Consider the following 15,233-nt stretch of genomic DNA (forward strand, 5'->3'; position numbering starts at 1 on the left):
TATATTATTATTATTAATATTATTATTATCAAATATTAATTATGTTATTATTAATATTATTATTATCAAATATTAATTATATTATTATTAATATTATTATTATTAAATATTAATTATTATTATTATTAAATATTAATATTTAATAATATTATTATTATTATTATTAAATATTAATTATATATTATTATTAAATATTTATTATTATTATTAAATATTATTTATATATTATTATTATTAAATATTAATTATATATTATTATTATTAAATATTTATTATTATTATTAAATATTATTTATATATTATGATTATTATTAAATATTAATTATATATTATTATTAAATATTATTTATTTATTATTATTATTAAATATTAATTATTATTATCATTAAGTATTAATTATTTATTATTATTATTATTATTAAATATACATTATTATTATAATAATTCAATATTAAGTATTAGTTTTAAGCAGAGCAGAGCAGGGCAGAGCAGAGCAGGGCAGAGCAGGCCAATTGTATGATGGAATTGGAAGTAGTATTGGTTTCTTCGATTTTCAAGAAAAGCCGTCATCCTTGCCCTCGGTTTCGACTTCGCATCCTCGGCGTCATGGCAAAGGGAAGGAGTTGAAGGTTCTTCGTAGAGAACTCCTCAAATCATCAAAGAAATCTTCTTCTTGCATTGATTCCGCCAACAAATCTCTAAAGGTTAATGTCGAAGAAAATAATAATAGACTGTCAGCAAAACTAGAAAACACTAAGAGAAAATTGAAGGAGGGTTATCAAAAGTACAATGAAGCAAGAAAGAAGACTTGTTTGATCGACATCCGTGCCCTCCCTCCACAGCCGATCTGTCGTACTGGTTTCAATACTCATAAAAGGAGGCCACAACATGCTGCCTTCGTACTGCCACCCGAAAAGATGATACATTGACGACCAAGATTCTAGAATGCCGTTGGTTGCGGGGACGATATATATGTTTAATTTTGTTGAATCTTGAATGAACGTAGTAGTAGTACGTGGAGTATGTAGTGGTTGTTTTTATTGATATGATTATGGTAGAATGGATTTACGTATGTATGGAGATATGATATGATTGTAATCTTGTTCACATCACCATAGTGGAAGGGATTTGACGATCGTCCCCGCCCGTGGAGTAGGCCACATTGGCCGAACCACGTAAATTTCATGTGTCTTTTTTTCGCCTTTTATTTTTTAGTTTATGTAACTCATATAATAATGTCAGAAATATCACCTAATACTCTACATAGAAGCTAGGAATGAACGAGCATACACAATTGATTACAAGTATATGACTGAAATCAGTACAACTAACAATAGATTCACTAGTATTACGCATATGGTATAAGTGTATAACCGTACGTGTAACTAATTGTACAACATAAGTTGCTGTTGTAAGGATAGAGTTTATGCAATGAGTTTATGAAACATGCTTAATTGATAACTAAACTATACATCATCAGTTTTTTATAGTTAATACAATTTGCATGTCCCAAAAACTGATTAATTATTGATCAGGCAGTAGCATAGATTACATGGAAACAGATGATGAAAGAACTAGCAATTTTATTCAATGATAGCCTCTACAACTTTAATTCTGACTTGCCTAAGAGTGGAGAAACAAAGCCAGATTAAGGTACAAGTACTAGCTATGCTTATTTAAAATGTAGCTTTCTTCTTGCCAATAAGTTCTACAAATTTAGCTGCAACTTTATTAGAGTTGATAGCAGCCAGAGAACTGAGACCAGCCAATGCTAGTTTTACGTAATAGAGAAAATTGTGAAAAAGGACCTTTTAAGTGGTCGACTGTTTGAAAAAGGATCTTTAAACTGAAAACTTGTGAAAAATGACCTTTTAAATTTCATTTTGTTTGTATGCAGTACTTGCGTGAGCTTGCGTGGTGGTCAACGTGACTTTTTTTTTTTATAAAAAAAAATCCCCAAATTTCCCTCCTTTCCCGACCTAACCAATGAAATTTGGGGATTTTTTTTTTTAAAATAAGTCACGTGACTAACACGTGATAGTCAACATTGGAGCTCCGGTGTTACCACCACACAAGCTCACCCAAGTACCCTATACAAACAAAATGCAACTTAAAAGGTCCTTTTTTTTACAAGTTTTCACTTAAAAGGTCTTTTTTCAAAATATTGATCACTTAAAAAGTTGTTTTTCACAATTTTCTCTACATAATAATACAATAATAAGTAACAAACCCAAGAGCAATAGCTAGATCAAGTCCTAACACGTGATTTTAGCCGAAGGTTGTGTTCTTTCACAAAAAAAAAATAAAATGAATCTATCATTATCCAAACTACTTACATTTATTCTCTCTAGTTTTTTCACGCTATTTCTATCCAAACCTTGCTATAAATTGAAGAAAAGAGCAAAATCCACCACTTCTTTTTTTTTTTTTTTTGATGCAAAATCCACCACTTCAATCAACGATTAAGATAAAAAAAAAAATTGAACAAAATTCTAGAAAAATTACAACCAAAGGCTTCAAACCTTTGACATGGTCCTAAGAAAAGACGAACTTTTTGTTAACTCCCTAAGAGGTTTGTCCGTGAACCTAATGAGATTATAAGTCAATCCTCCAGCAATAGTCCCAGTTGGTGGTCCTATTATGTATACCCAAAGCCCTTTGAAGTTTTGCTTCATAATTGCAGGTCCAATACTCCGTGCTGGATTCATTGATGCACCCGAAATCGGCCTGTAACATTAGTACTCATATATTTTAGTAACATGACCATGTTGGACATCAATGTAACGAGGTGTACATACGTGAAAACTTACCCCGCAACAAAAACATTCAACATTATGGTCATTCCAACCGCGATTCCTGCCAATTCTCCTATCTACAATGCAAAAGGTTTTGTAATCTTAGAAAAAAAAAATGCTGAAACGAAGCAAATAATGTTAAATTTGCGCGATTTGATTACTCACCGCTCTAGAATCTGTTGCTACTCCAGAAATGACGAACATCAACAAGAAAGAAATGATGATTTCTATTCCTAGGGATTGTCCATTTGAGGCTACAGGAATGGTGCCAAAGTACGCATTTGGTGTAACATCGAATATGACGCATAATGTACCACTAGCCAACATCGAACCCAAAATTTGTGCAATTATGTAAAGCGGTACCTACAACAAACAACAAACATTAATCAAGGGCCTCATGACATGACGAAGAAAAAGTATATCTTAACTTGTCTAAAATTATTGGATCGTCAAATCATTTGACTAGCAAATGACATGGCGTGCCAAATATGAAAGTGAACACCACATCACTCCACAATGTTCCAACCCCTTCAAATCTCCGATTATAAAACGTTGTCACATTATATAGACATGTCGTTGATCTCTTAGTTTTAAGTTGAATATAATGTCAACTCAAAAAGAAAAAATTGAGTGGATGAAGTTAGATGCTAACCTCCTTATAAGGGAAGAGGCGACAAATGGCAAAAGTAAGAGTAACCGCAGGGTTAAAGTGGGCACCCGAAATATGGCCAACGGAGTAAACCATAACCATAACAATGAGACCCCATGTCACACATATTCCAGGAAATGTGACTTTGTCATCGTACAAATTGTTCACCACCACAGCGCCACAACCCGCGAATATTACAAAGTACGTACCAATTGCTTCAGCCATCATCTGTAATAGCCAAAACCAGCCCAACAGAGTAAAATAAATCATGTTCTAAGTTAATTAAATATTAATTTAACAATACATCTATCGTATACAAGACTCACAATACATTTAGGTATAAGACATATTGATTCGTCAATGATCTTGTAATCTATTTCAATCAATAGGGACTTATAACACTAATTTTACATAAATGATGCTAATCACATAGTAACGCCATTATGATATAAGAAGTATAAAACTTTACACATATTTAAATCAACAAGCTTGATTAAAATAAATTTAATCCTAGAGTTTAATTCAACTTGACGATGCTACTTGTGTATATATAATGCTGAACACGTAATAAAATTCCAATTAAAACGTATAAACCTATAACCTATTGTTTAATGTGAAATTACTATGCAAATATGATGATTAATTCACTAATTGACTAACCTTTTGTGCGAGACAAACTACGTATGGAGAAGAACAAAAATAACGAAATTTATTAGAGGGAATTCCATTGCCTTCTTCAACAATTTCATTTGTCTTAGACGACATTATTTTTTTGTGAAATCAAATTTTTTTTTTTTTTTTTTTTTTAATTTTTAGGGAAGATCAGAATATTAATTACTAGTATAAAATATAGGGATGAATGATAATATGAGATGGTGTATCTCCTTTTTATACCAAGAAATTGTTATTTCCTTTTTTATGAAATCACTAAGTAAGGGGAAGAAATGGAAACAAATCGGATAATAGAGTAAGGTAGATAATTTTCAAAAAGAAAGGAAAAAATTAGATTTGAGAAGATTAATCCTAGTCATTGTTTGTTTTAGAGAAAGTTTTTACCGTACGAGTAGGGAGTAAAGTAATTACTTCTTCTAAATTTCCTATAATTACCAGATTATTCGGATACATATTAACGGCCTTTATCCAAATTGCTTTAATTATGTAATCTAATGCTACCCATTAATTTAAGTTAATTACCGTTTTTTTTCTTTTAATTTCCAACTGCATGAGAGATTGAGAAGTGTATCGAAATAAAAAATCTTCTTTGGGAGGACATAGTTGGGTTACCTCACCCCGGTTTGTTAAGTAGTTTTGCTTGTTTTTTTTGTTCGGGTTTTCCCACTTTTGCATAAAAAAAAAAAAAAGAGATTGAGAAGTGTCAAACCCTTTTATTTATTAACTAGATGAAAGCCCGTGCGATGCACGGTTTTTTCATACTTTTTTTTTACCGGTGTTTTTTCCATATATAAATCTCAAGAAAAGTTATCTTTCTTAGTTAAACAATACGGAGTATAATTTAATTACTATTGTCTATCAAATAGGATAATTTTTATTATTTTTATGTAAAAATGTGGCTTTATCTGTTGATGTATCTCAAGAAAAGATAATTTTCTTACTTAAACCATATAATATTTTAATGATAGTAATTTATAATGTGACCTTATCGGTTTACGTTAGTTAAGTGGCAATATTAAATCTTATAATACTAAAATAAAATATAATGAATCACTGATTGTGTCCGTTAATGAGTTCTAAACCAAGAATTTTATGTTGTTTTAACTTCTGAAATACGCTTCTTTGCATATAAATATTGTTGGTACTTGGGATTCCCATAAAATTTTATGTTTTTTCTAAATTTAAAGTACTGATAAATTATTAGCATTGAATATGATAAATTTTGTTAATATAATATATTTTATTTGTTAATAGAATAAATGATAAATGATAAGCGCATACTTTTTCTTATTTGCAAGATATAAAGAAAGGATTATTTTTTATTTTAATGATTTATTAGTTTTTTTAGCTAATCCAAAATTGAATTTTTATTTTATTTTTATTTTTTTACTATTTTTTTTTATAGAACGTAGTTTATATTTTTTTATTAGATTATTTTTAATTTATATTTTTTATATCACTTTTTTTTTAAAAAAGAATATCACTTTTCTTATTACATTATTATTTTATCTAATCTAAAATTGAAAATTTTTTATAGTAATTGAACATAATTTTTATTACAATTTTACTTTTTTAACTTGAAATTATCTTTCTTATATAAATTTAATTCTATTACCATCATTATTGTATTTTATAACTTTTCAAATATGATAATTGAACATTTTATTTCTCACAATTTTTAACTTGAATGTAGTTTATGTTTATTATCTTTCAATCTTTCTTTTTTTTTTTTTTTGATAAAACTTAAATTTTTTTGTTATAAGTATATACGAAGTATTATTTAATTGATAATTTAAATTCTAATATCAAAATATAACTTATTCATGAGTTCTTTTTAAATTATTTAATCCTATGTTTTAAAAAAAAAAATTTATTTAAATCCTTATATCTAAAGTTGATTTTTAGTTTTCTCCAAAAAAAAAATAACAAAAGATGATTTTAATTTTTTTTTAAAAAAGATAGTTTTCAAAAATAAATCACTATTCATTTATTTATACCAACGTGACAAAATTCTTAAATCTCATTCGTCAGTTTTAGTTAGATGGCAAGTGAATTTTAAAATCTAAAATAAAATAGAAATCTAATTTTTAATTGGTCGAAATAAGACCTTTGCTTATGTGGCGCGCCAAATGCTCCCAAAAAATGTCTGCTTTATTTATATATATTTGATATTAGATTAATCGAATACTTAGATAAAACCATTAATTTTATAAGATAATTTTTATATCCTATGATTTTATATATAAAAAATCACACAAAAAATAATTTTTGTAATTACACATTTAATTATTAAGTATTCCAAATAAACACAATGTAAACAATAATCACAAATATACATTTAAACATGAATTTTAAAAATTAAGCTAAAAAATAACCCATTCATTAATGACCTAATAAAACTGAAACAAAATTCATTTGATGTTGTTTTGTATTGATATCAAATTTTGTTGATGGAGTATGATGCGTCAATTTATAGTGATAAGTATCACAAATTTTGATTTAATTATAATTAAAGAATAATTTTTATTTACTATCACAAACACCATCAAAATTTATCTTATAATGGTAGATATAAATCCTATATCTAAAGATGATATTTTTTTTTTAAAGATAAGAGTTAGTTTATTAAATAAATTAAATCCTAAAAAATCATTATTCGTTGTTTTTACCTACGTGACAAAATTCTTAAATCTCATTCGTCACTTTTGTTTAGGTGGCAAGTGAATTTTTTAATTCAAAAATAAAATAGAAATCTAATTTTTAATTGGTCAAAAAGATACCTTTGCTTATGTGGCGCTCCGAATGCTCTCCAAAAATGCCTACTTTATTTATATATATTAGATTCTAATGTAAAAGATAATATAATAGATGATTATTGTTTTTTTTTCATTATTTAAATCTTAAATTACTATTTTTTGTTTTCAATTCTCAAATTTCATTTGTGAATTTTTTCTTAAATGGCGACTGAAAATTTAAATTCTAAATTAATATATAAATCTAATTTTTCATTGGTCGAAATATTACTTTTTCTTCTGTGGCGTGCGATGCACGAATTTTTATATACATTTTGTATATAAATATTTTTTTGGTGATATCTTAATTGTTTTCTTGCATTATAAGTTTTAAAAATTTTGTATGAAAATATCATATCATCAGAAATTTACATAAAACCATTAACATCAAATGATAATTTATATTTTTTAAATATCAAAATATAATTTTTAGTTTTTAAAATAATATAAATCCTAATATCTAAAGATAATTTTTAGTTTTGTAACAAATATAAATGATAGAATTTAGTGTTCTTAAATAATTAAAATCCTAATAAATTACTATTCGTCATTTTTACCTACGTGGCAAAAATTTAAAATTTCATTCGTCACTTTTGTTTAGGTGGCGAGTGATTTTTTTAATTCTAAAATAAAATAGAAATCTAATTTTTAATTGGTCGAAAATATACCTTTTCTTATGTGGCGCTCCCAATGCTCTCCAAAAATGCCTACTTTATTTATATATATTAGATTTATTTAAATAAACCTAGAATGTATCTACAAGGACGGACTCACGGAATAAAAGAGTGATAATTAAAATTCATCTACCTAACCAAATAATTAAGTTGAAGTATTTATTTACATGATTTTTCACTTAAATTTAATATAGTTATTTGAACTTTTAATTGAATTTATTAGGTTGTATTACTCCATATTAAATCTTATTTTAGTTCTAATTTGTACTCGTTAACACTATCAAAACTAAAGTTTTCTAAACTTATCTTGTCAAAATTTATGAAACTTGAAATAAAAGAAATAAAAGTGAATAAAAAGCCCTAACTCTCGTCAAAACTTGTTTTTAACTTATTTTTCCTAAATGATCTTATTATAATCTATCAAACCTTAAAATAATTAATGTATATTTTGTTTCAAAAAAAATAATAAATAATAAAAATTAATGTATATTTATTTTTATATAGTTGGTAAGTATATATATTCATAAAAATTTATTTCATTATAAATGGTTTTGTTGATTTGTTATTAAAGTAAACTAAATCGATCAATCATTCATGGATGTGAGCTATAAACTAAGGACGTGTTCGGCAAAATATAGTTGTGAAGGTAGCCGTTAGTTGCGTAGATAGCTTTTTGTTGTCAACAAGTTGTAGCTGTGAAGATTGATAATTTAGGTATGAATGTTCGGTAAAGTAGCGGTTGACTAGATGTTACATATAAAAATCAATATTTTATATTTAAAATTATAGATTAAATTTTCAACAGCTACCTCAGAAGCTACCTCTACTTTGGGCATGTTCGGCACTAGCGTTTGAGTAGCTTTTAGGTAGCTTTTATTGGTTTGACTTGGTCAAACCACTACTTACCAAAAAGTGTGAGTGTTTGGCATAGACCCTGTTTGATGGTAGTGTTTGAGGTAGCGGTTAGCGTTTTGACCAGTCAAAACACTACTAGAAAAAAATTGAGAGTGTTTCGCAAGATAGCGGTTCTAGTAACAGTTAGCGATAAAAATAGCGTTTGATTAGCTTTTTTCAAACGTTAAAAATAGTAGCGTTTAGAAGTAGCGGGTAGAGTTTGACAAATTTTTATTACTTTTTAAACAATGTTTATATGAATTTTGATATATTTTAATATTGCAACCGCTACTCTTGCCAAACACTCATACTATCAATCGTTACTTTGATAGCTAACCTCTACCCACTACTAATTAACCGCTACTCGCTATTCTAACAGATATCCCCTACTCGATCGCTAAAAGCTACCCGCTACCGCTACTTTTGCCAAACGGGACCATAGTAGTGGTTAGGGTAGCTTTTAGTGGTGGAGGTAACTTTTATGAAAAGTATGAAATGTTAGCTTTTGAAAGTAGAGGTAGTTGTTGAAAATTTAATTTATAGTTTTAAATGTAAAATATTGATTTTTATATGTAATAACTAGTCAACCGCTACTTTACCGAACACTCATACCTCAATTATCTATTTTCACAGCTACAGCTTGTTGACAGCTAAAAGCTACCTTCCACCTTCACAACTATATTTTGCCGAACACGCCCTTCCAAAAGCTAATATTTCTAACTTTTCATAAAAGCTACTTCCACCACTAAAAAGTACTCTAACCACTACTTTGCCAAACACTCACATTTTTTTTAAATACTGGTTTGACCAAGTCAAACCACTAAAAGCTACTCAAACGCTAGCATCGAACACGCCCTTGTAATGCCTAATTTTATTTACATGATTTTACTCATTTTGAATAAAAATAATTCTCGGTAAATAAGAGGCTTAAGGGACAGCTGCATGTATTTATTTTACAAACTAAAAATTCTAACAAATTCAAATAAAAAAAAGTAGATTTTGCTAATGAACATTCTCGAGGCGTTAGATAAGCAATAAAATAAGTGATATGGACTATGGAGTATTAGTTTAGAAATGCATTCCAAAATTACGTATCGATCGGTGTAATTAATATTCATTTTAATTTAATATTTCTAGTTTTAGTTATCTTATCCAACACCTCTAAGATGTTCGTTAGCTTTTACCAAATAAAAAAAAAAATTATACTCCTAATTGTAAGTTAATAAATTGCCACTTTGTCGGTACGTGATCAGCCGTAGTCCCATAATGATTGGGCTTATAAAGTTATAAAATCTACAGATTATTATGGAGTACTGTCTTTCAATTCAGGCTGATTCAGATTTTAAACAAAACCATTTCTTAAAAAAATGCAGCAAAAACAACAGTGTAAGTGTGCTACAGATATCGTCTGTTGAGTAGTTGACTTAGTCCTTTTGTCAATCATCAATCTAGAAGACAAAATACCGCTTATGAACTAGAGAAGGATGGTGCCATGGTGGTCCATATAACAACATGCTAACACCTTCCCCTACTTGAAACAAGACATCCATGAAGTTTGGGAGATCTTATTACTTATCACTTCATTTATTTGGTCTTGTTTAGTATCAACAACTCAACATGGTCCCTCCCATTAGTCCAAATTAGGACGGTATAGTGTCTAACCAACACCCTGAAATATATAGTTTCTTCCTTTAGATATGTTATTCACTTGATCGAGTTGTTGAGCGCGTGAGCATATATACATTTAGGGTCTGTTCTCTTCAGGTTAATTTCAGTTCAGTTCAGTTTCTAATTTCTTTCTCTCATAAACAATTCATTTCAGCTCTATTCAGTTCAGTTCAGTTTAATTCAGATCCAACTAATTTAGTTCAGTTTAGTTCAGCTTCAATCAGAACAGACCCTTAGAGACAACATAATCCTATGTCTGCATATCATGCATCGGCACATGCGTGACACAGACTAAAACACTCGTTATATCTATGCATGTCATTTACCAATTAACGGGACATTTAAATGCACCTTTCTTTAGACAACTATTATACGGAGTATTATACAAGAATCATAACATTGTGGGGGAGCAATCAAACAAAGCACAAAAGTGAGTACTATTTTCACTTTCTTTTTACGGAAAAGCAACATGAATTGACATGGTTATAGCAACCACTAATCTTTCTTGGAAAATGATACTTCTATATATGTAATGTAATGACCCAAGACAAAAGCCAAGTTACTCAATTTAATAAAGAAAAACGCACAATTTGGAAGAGGACAAAAATAATTGAAGAGAAAAAGAATGGACGATAATAGAAAATAAGCTATTATGTATCAAGTATGATGTATGATGTTGGTCAAATTTATGCTACCTCTTTTCTCTTGGGTGGGGTTTTGCATATTCCTCCAAAAAATGTGCACCAAATACAAGATCTTTCATTGCCGACAATATACAAGGATTTCTTAATTTCAAATCTAATCTATAACCTCACATCATCAGCAATGCAAATCCAGCAAGTTCATATCCGCAGTCCCGACCACCCATTACAGTTATCGCTATATCAGGGTTATATGAAGTTATAATGCAGCAATAATTACGTGATCTGGAACTACCATGTCATCTGTGGTACCAGAAGGTAATAACATATTGACTGCGTAAACCACATCCGTAGGTGAGAGTAGCCTTGAAACTGCGGCTACCATGTAACGTCATTTAGAGTTCTGTTTAGAAGCCCAGAATGTCAACAATCACAAATATCGGCACTAAAAAATGGAAGATTGTAAGAAAGGCATATGAAAGATTTTGATTTCAGAATAAACATTACATGTTTCGTTTAACAGTTTCCTTTACAGAACAATAAACTACTTGAGAAAAAGAAGGTTTTTTTTTTTTCCCTATTTTTATCCCCACCATATCAACCAGTCACTCGATACCAAAGACTATGGCCTGGACTGGCATTTTCCATTGTATGCACAGTAGTATCTCGAATTTTCTCATTTGGCCTAATCATCATATTTCACAAAGCTTACCAAGAAAAGCATATGGGAAAAAGCATGTCCCGAATTGAAGAAGAAAAAAAAAGAGGCTATAATTAGTTTATCATATGATTGATTACTTGGAAGAAACTTGAGAGGCGCAACTGGCAATAGACAGATCAGAAGGGGTGCATACCAGAGCCCTTTGCTGCAAGTGTCTCAAGCTTTGTTCCATGCTAACTTGCACCATATCAGCGAGCATCTTCTTTGCCTTTCCCGACTGTTCCTCACCATCCATTTGCGAGATGATGTTGCAAACAATGTTCTCCAAAGTATCAGGTTGGAAATCTGATCTTGGGTAAGGAGAGTCTCTAAGCAGTCTCAGCAACAACTGAGCTTTGTTCTGTGACTTGGGAGTCCCTTGAACAGTAAGTTCAAGTAACCCAGGTATAACCCCTTCTCTTAAGATTGGGTCCCGGTACTTGCATCGATCTGTCTCACACATTTTTAGGAGTGCCCCAACAGCATGCTCCTTACTCTGGAGAGATCCACTTTCGAGGACCTCCACCACTGCAAGCACACCTCCTTCTTCAGACACTAAAGTATTCCTACCCTCATCAAAGTTTACAAGAGATTCTAAGAGGGCTGTACATTTTTCAGCCGTTTTTGAGGACTTCTTGCAAGTTTTGAGCAAGTCAACAATGAGAGGTATGGGGTCTGTCTCAAGGATAAGGGTAATGTTGTTTGAGTGAGTGGAGAGGTTATAAAGAGCCATGACAGCATCAACCTTAGCTTGTGGGGTGCCGATTTCTAGAACATCTACCAAAAGAGGGATTGCACCAGAAGCAGTAATGGTTGGCTTGTTTACTGAAGATGCAGAAAGCGTTAGCAAGGCAGCAGTAGCATGTTCTTGAAGACGTGTGTTTGGCGATTGGAGGAAGCTGATTATTGGATCTAATGCACCCGCAGCCACAATGCTGATCTTGTTCCTAAGAAGAAATAAATTCAAAAACTGTAATCAATAGGCTGTTAACACATATATGTACAACCATCAAAATGACTAGAAATCCACTGACACATCAAGCGCACAGGTTATAGACACATTTTTTACAAAACAGTCGTCTATTGGACAGTATCGATTAAGACATGCTACAAAAAAATTACTAGCATAAGATCTTACGGATTATGGAATTATGCTAGTTACTAAAATTGGCTAAACAAGGGATATAGCAAATAAATTTAAATTTAAATTTTGTTATTCTGAACTAAGGATAAGGCACCGCCTTATCTGTCAACGGGAGAACAATATGGTAGCCTGGGCTCTATTCTATTTCAAGTGCCGGGGGTAAAAAAAATGCTAGCTGTTGAGATTATAAGTTCTACCCTACTAACATTACTTCATTTTCATCAAAAATCCGAATTGTAGAGCTAAACAAAGGTTACACCTAGAAGTTTAGAACCTTCGCCATAACTCATACGGTTGTAAAAAGTCATACAAAAGGAGAATATTAATCTTGAGATTGCTTCTTTAACTTAAAAGAGATAATAGTACAACATACTAGCAACATGCATACCGAATAGGCGAATAATCCCCAATAATACTATACTTAAATACAGACTAATACACATTAAATGATTAAACACTTCTTAATTCTTCAATCTTAACAAATAAGTTACTGCAGATTAGAGAAAAGTCGATTTTGCTTTTCAGCAACTGCAGTAACACGCAAAGTAGATTAATTAATTCCTATATTAGGATAGCTATCTGTATACAGATTAAAAGTGACAAAAGTTTTAAGCAAAGTAAAAACCCAATACAAAAGTTTAAACAGGATTTACTTTCCAAATTACATTATTTAATTTTTCTTTATGATGTTTCTTTGCATGATACAATGGAATCCATCCACGTGATCACATCACATGATAATAAAAGCAAAGAAACTATTTTAGAATAAATGGAAAAATCTAGAAAGAGAAAAGGAAAAGAGCATAAACATCATGAACTAAAGAATCTGGCTATCCATCAATTTCAGCAATTTTAATTTGCAATATGAATATGAATTATACGAGTACACAATAAATTAATGTAAACCACGACAATTTAAGAGTTTACCGCACTCATTATTAGCAACATATCCATTGTGTTCTCGATTACACCTAGCAAGATGTACACGAGCCTTTTTTTTTGTTACTCGTCGAGGTTACTTTTATGCAAAATTAAGTTTCAATACACCTAACTCAAGGTACACTAGGAAAATTCAATGAATTATTCCCAATTGTTTAATAATTACTGTCACTTCAAGAAATTAATATTGTTCAATTTTATAAAGAAAATTCTCTTTCGCCTAAGATTAGTACAAGCCGCAAACTAAGACTTTTAATCTTTAATAGTACTAGTAAGTAATTTAGTGTTTTGGATTCGCTGACCAAAATATAAATATATCGAGAGAAAATTCAGTAAATCTGATTCCTAAGAATAATTCGAAACGAAAATGATCTACACCAAGAATTTCATTACCTAAGAATATTCTAATTTTTTTTTTTTTTTTACACAATTATCCAAAACCAAATAACATTCATAGAATAATCTCCCAAATTTGAAGATTAATTTCAGTAATTACAATAAACCCCACTTCAAATTAATCAAGAAGCTTAATCACCCATATAAGCAATTTAATCAAAAATTGACCAAATTACCCTAAAATGAAGCAAAAAAAACCCAAAATTACAATCAAGCAAAAACCCCAAAATTACAATCATTTTACAGTAAATACCAAAAATGAATAAACAATTACAATAGAATGAAACCCATTAAAGTATTAACAAATTCAATTAAAACCCTTAACTACCCAGATGATAAATTAATGAAATTTCAAGAATAATTTGAGACAAAAACAAAAACCCTAAAAAGACACGATCTTTCCCAAAATCCAACAACACCAACAACCACAATTTAAATCAAAAAATTAAAAATAAAAAAACCCAAATAGAGTGACTCACTTTTCGTCTTTAACGGCGAGATTAAGAAGAGCGAGTAAAGCAGACTCAGTAGAAGAGAGTGAGTCAACTCGGAGCATTGAAACGAGTTGAGGAATAGCAGGGGAAAGTTGACGACGACAACGGTGAGATGTTTTCGTAAGACGACGGATCTCTTGGGCAGCTTTGATCTTTGAATCTGAGTCGTCTGATTGAATAAAGTCAAGCACTTGATTGACACTAAGGTGGGTTGCGGTTGCACTGGATCCCCCCACCACCCCACCAAAATCCATTGATTTTTTTTTTTTTTTTGGGGGGGGGGTGTTTGGGGGAATAAAAGGGGGGAATTAAAAAGAGGAGAAAACGTAACGAAAAATTGAGGAGAGAGAAAGGAGGAAGAAGAAGAAGGAAGAAGGAGGCTTTAAGCAACAGTTGATGAGGAGAGAGAAAATGAGGAGGTTTTAACGGCTCCTTCGGACGACAGTTGGGGGGGAGTTTTAGATTTTTATTAAAAAAAAGAAATGAAATGAAAATGGATGTTTGATGTTTGTATTTGGTGTGTGTTTGGTAGGAGAAGAAAGGAGGGGGATATACTAAGTGACGAAATTAGTGAGGCGAGATTAATTGGTTTTAGTTTGGGTTGATTTGGGTTTTATTATAATCTTTTGATTTGTCAATGTGATGTCTTTTGATACCCCTACGTAGTCTTCTAGTGGTATAGACTATATAGTTTCTAGTGGTAGTCTTAAAGATGATACAAGTTGGAATGGATGCAATATGACACTAGTTGGATATGTTCGAAGGATGTTCAAGG

At 30.4% G+C, this 15,233-nt stretch overlaps 1 protein-coding gene and 1 pseudogene across 2 annotated transcripts; both read right to left on the reverse strand.

The window, feature by feature from the left end:
* Positions 1-2,501: 2,501 nt before the first annotated feature.
* LOC145592848 (putative aquaporin NIP-type) lies at positions 2,502-4,209 on the reverse strand (annotated as a pseudogene).
* Positions 4,210-10,787: 6,578 nt separating this feature from the next.
* On the reverse strand, positions 10,788-14,971 carry LOC145592849 (uncharacterized). 2 transcript variants are annotated; one of them, XM_081649352.1, is made up of 3 exons: positions 14,444-14,971; positions 11,640-12,432; positions 10,788-11,188 (listed from the first exon to the last, which is right to left on the reverse strand). In XM_081649352.1, the coding sequence occupies exons 1-3, from the start codon at positions 14,710-14,712 to the stop codon at positions 11,177-11,179; spliced, it is 1,074 nt and encodes a 357-aa protein (XP_081505478.1). In that variant the 5' UTR covers positions 14,713-14,971; the 3' UTR covers positions 10,788-11,176. The 2 variants fall into 2 exon arrangements, with proteins under 2 accessions (XP_081505478.1, XP_081505477.1); XM_081649351.1 differs by lacking the exon at positions 10,788-11,188 and having other exon boundaries at positions 11,246-12,432; positions 14,444-14,969.
* Between the last annotated feature and the right edge of the window lie 262 nt (positions 14,972-15,233).

Source organism: Chenopodium album, chromosome 18, assembly GCF_948465745.1.
Source record: "Chenopodium album chromosome 18, dcCheAlbu1.1, whole genome shotgun sequence".
Classification (NCBI taxonomy): Eukaryota; Viridiplantae; Streptophyta; class Magnoliopsida; order Caryophyllales; family Amaranthaceae; genus Chenopodium; species Chenopodium album.

What these genes read in the sequence shown, in the direction of transcription:
- LOC145592849 (XM_081649351.1), bottom strand. Translation starts at nt 14,712, where the DNA reads ATGGATTTTGGTGGGGTGGTGGGGGGATCCAGTGCAACCGCAACCCAC. An exon ending in CTCGCCGTTAAAGACGAAAA is followed by an intron (nt 12,433 to 14,443) that starts GTGAGTCACTCT and finishes ATTTCTTCTTAG; the next exon opens with GAACAAGATCAGCATTGTGG.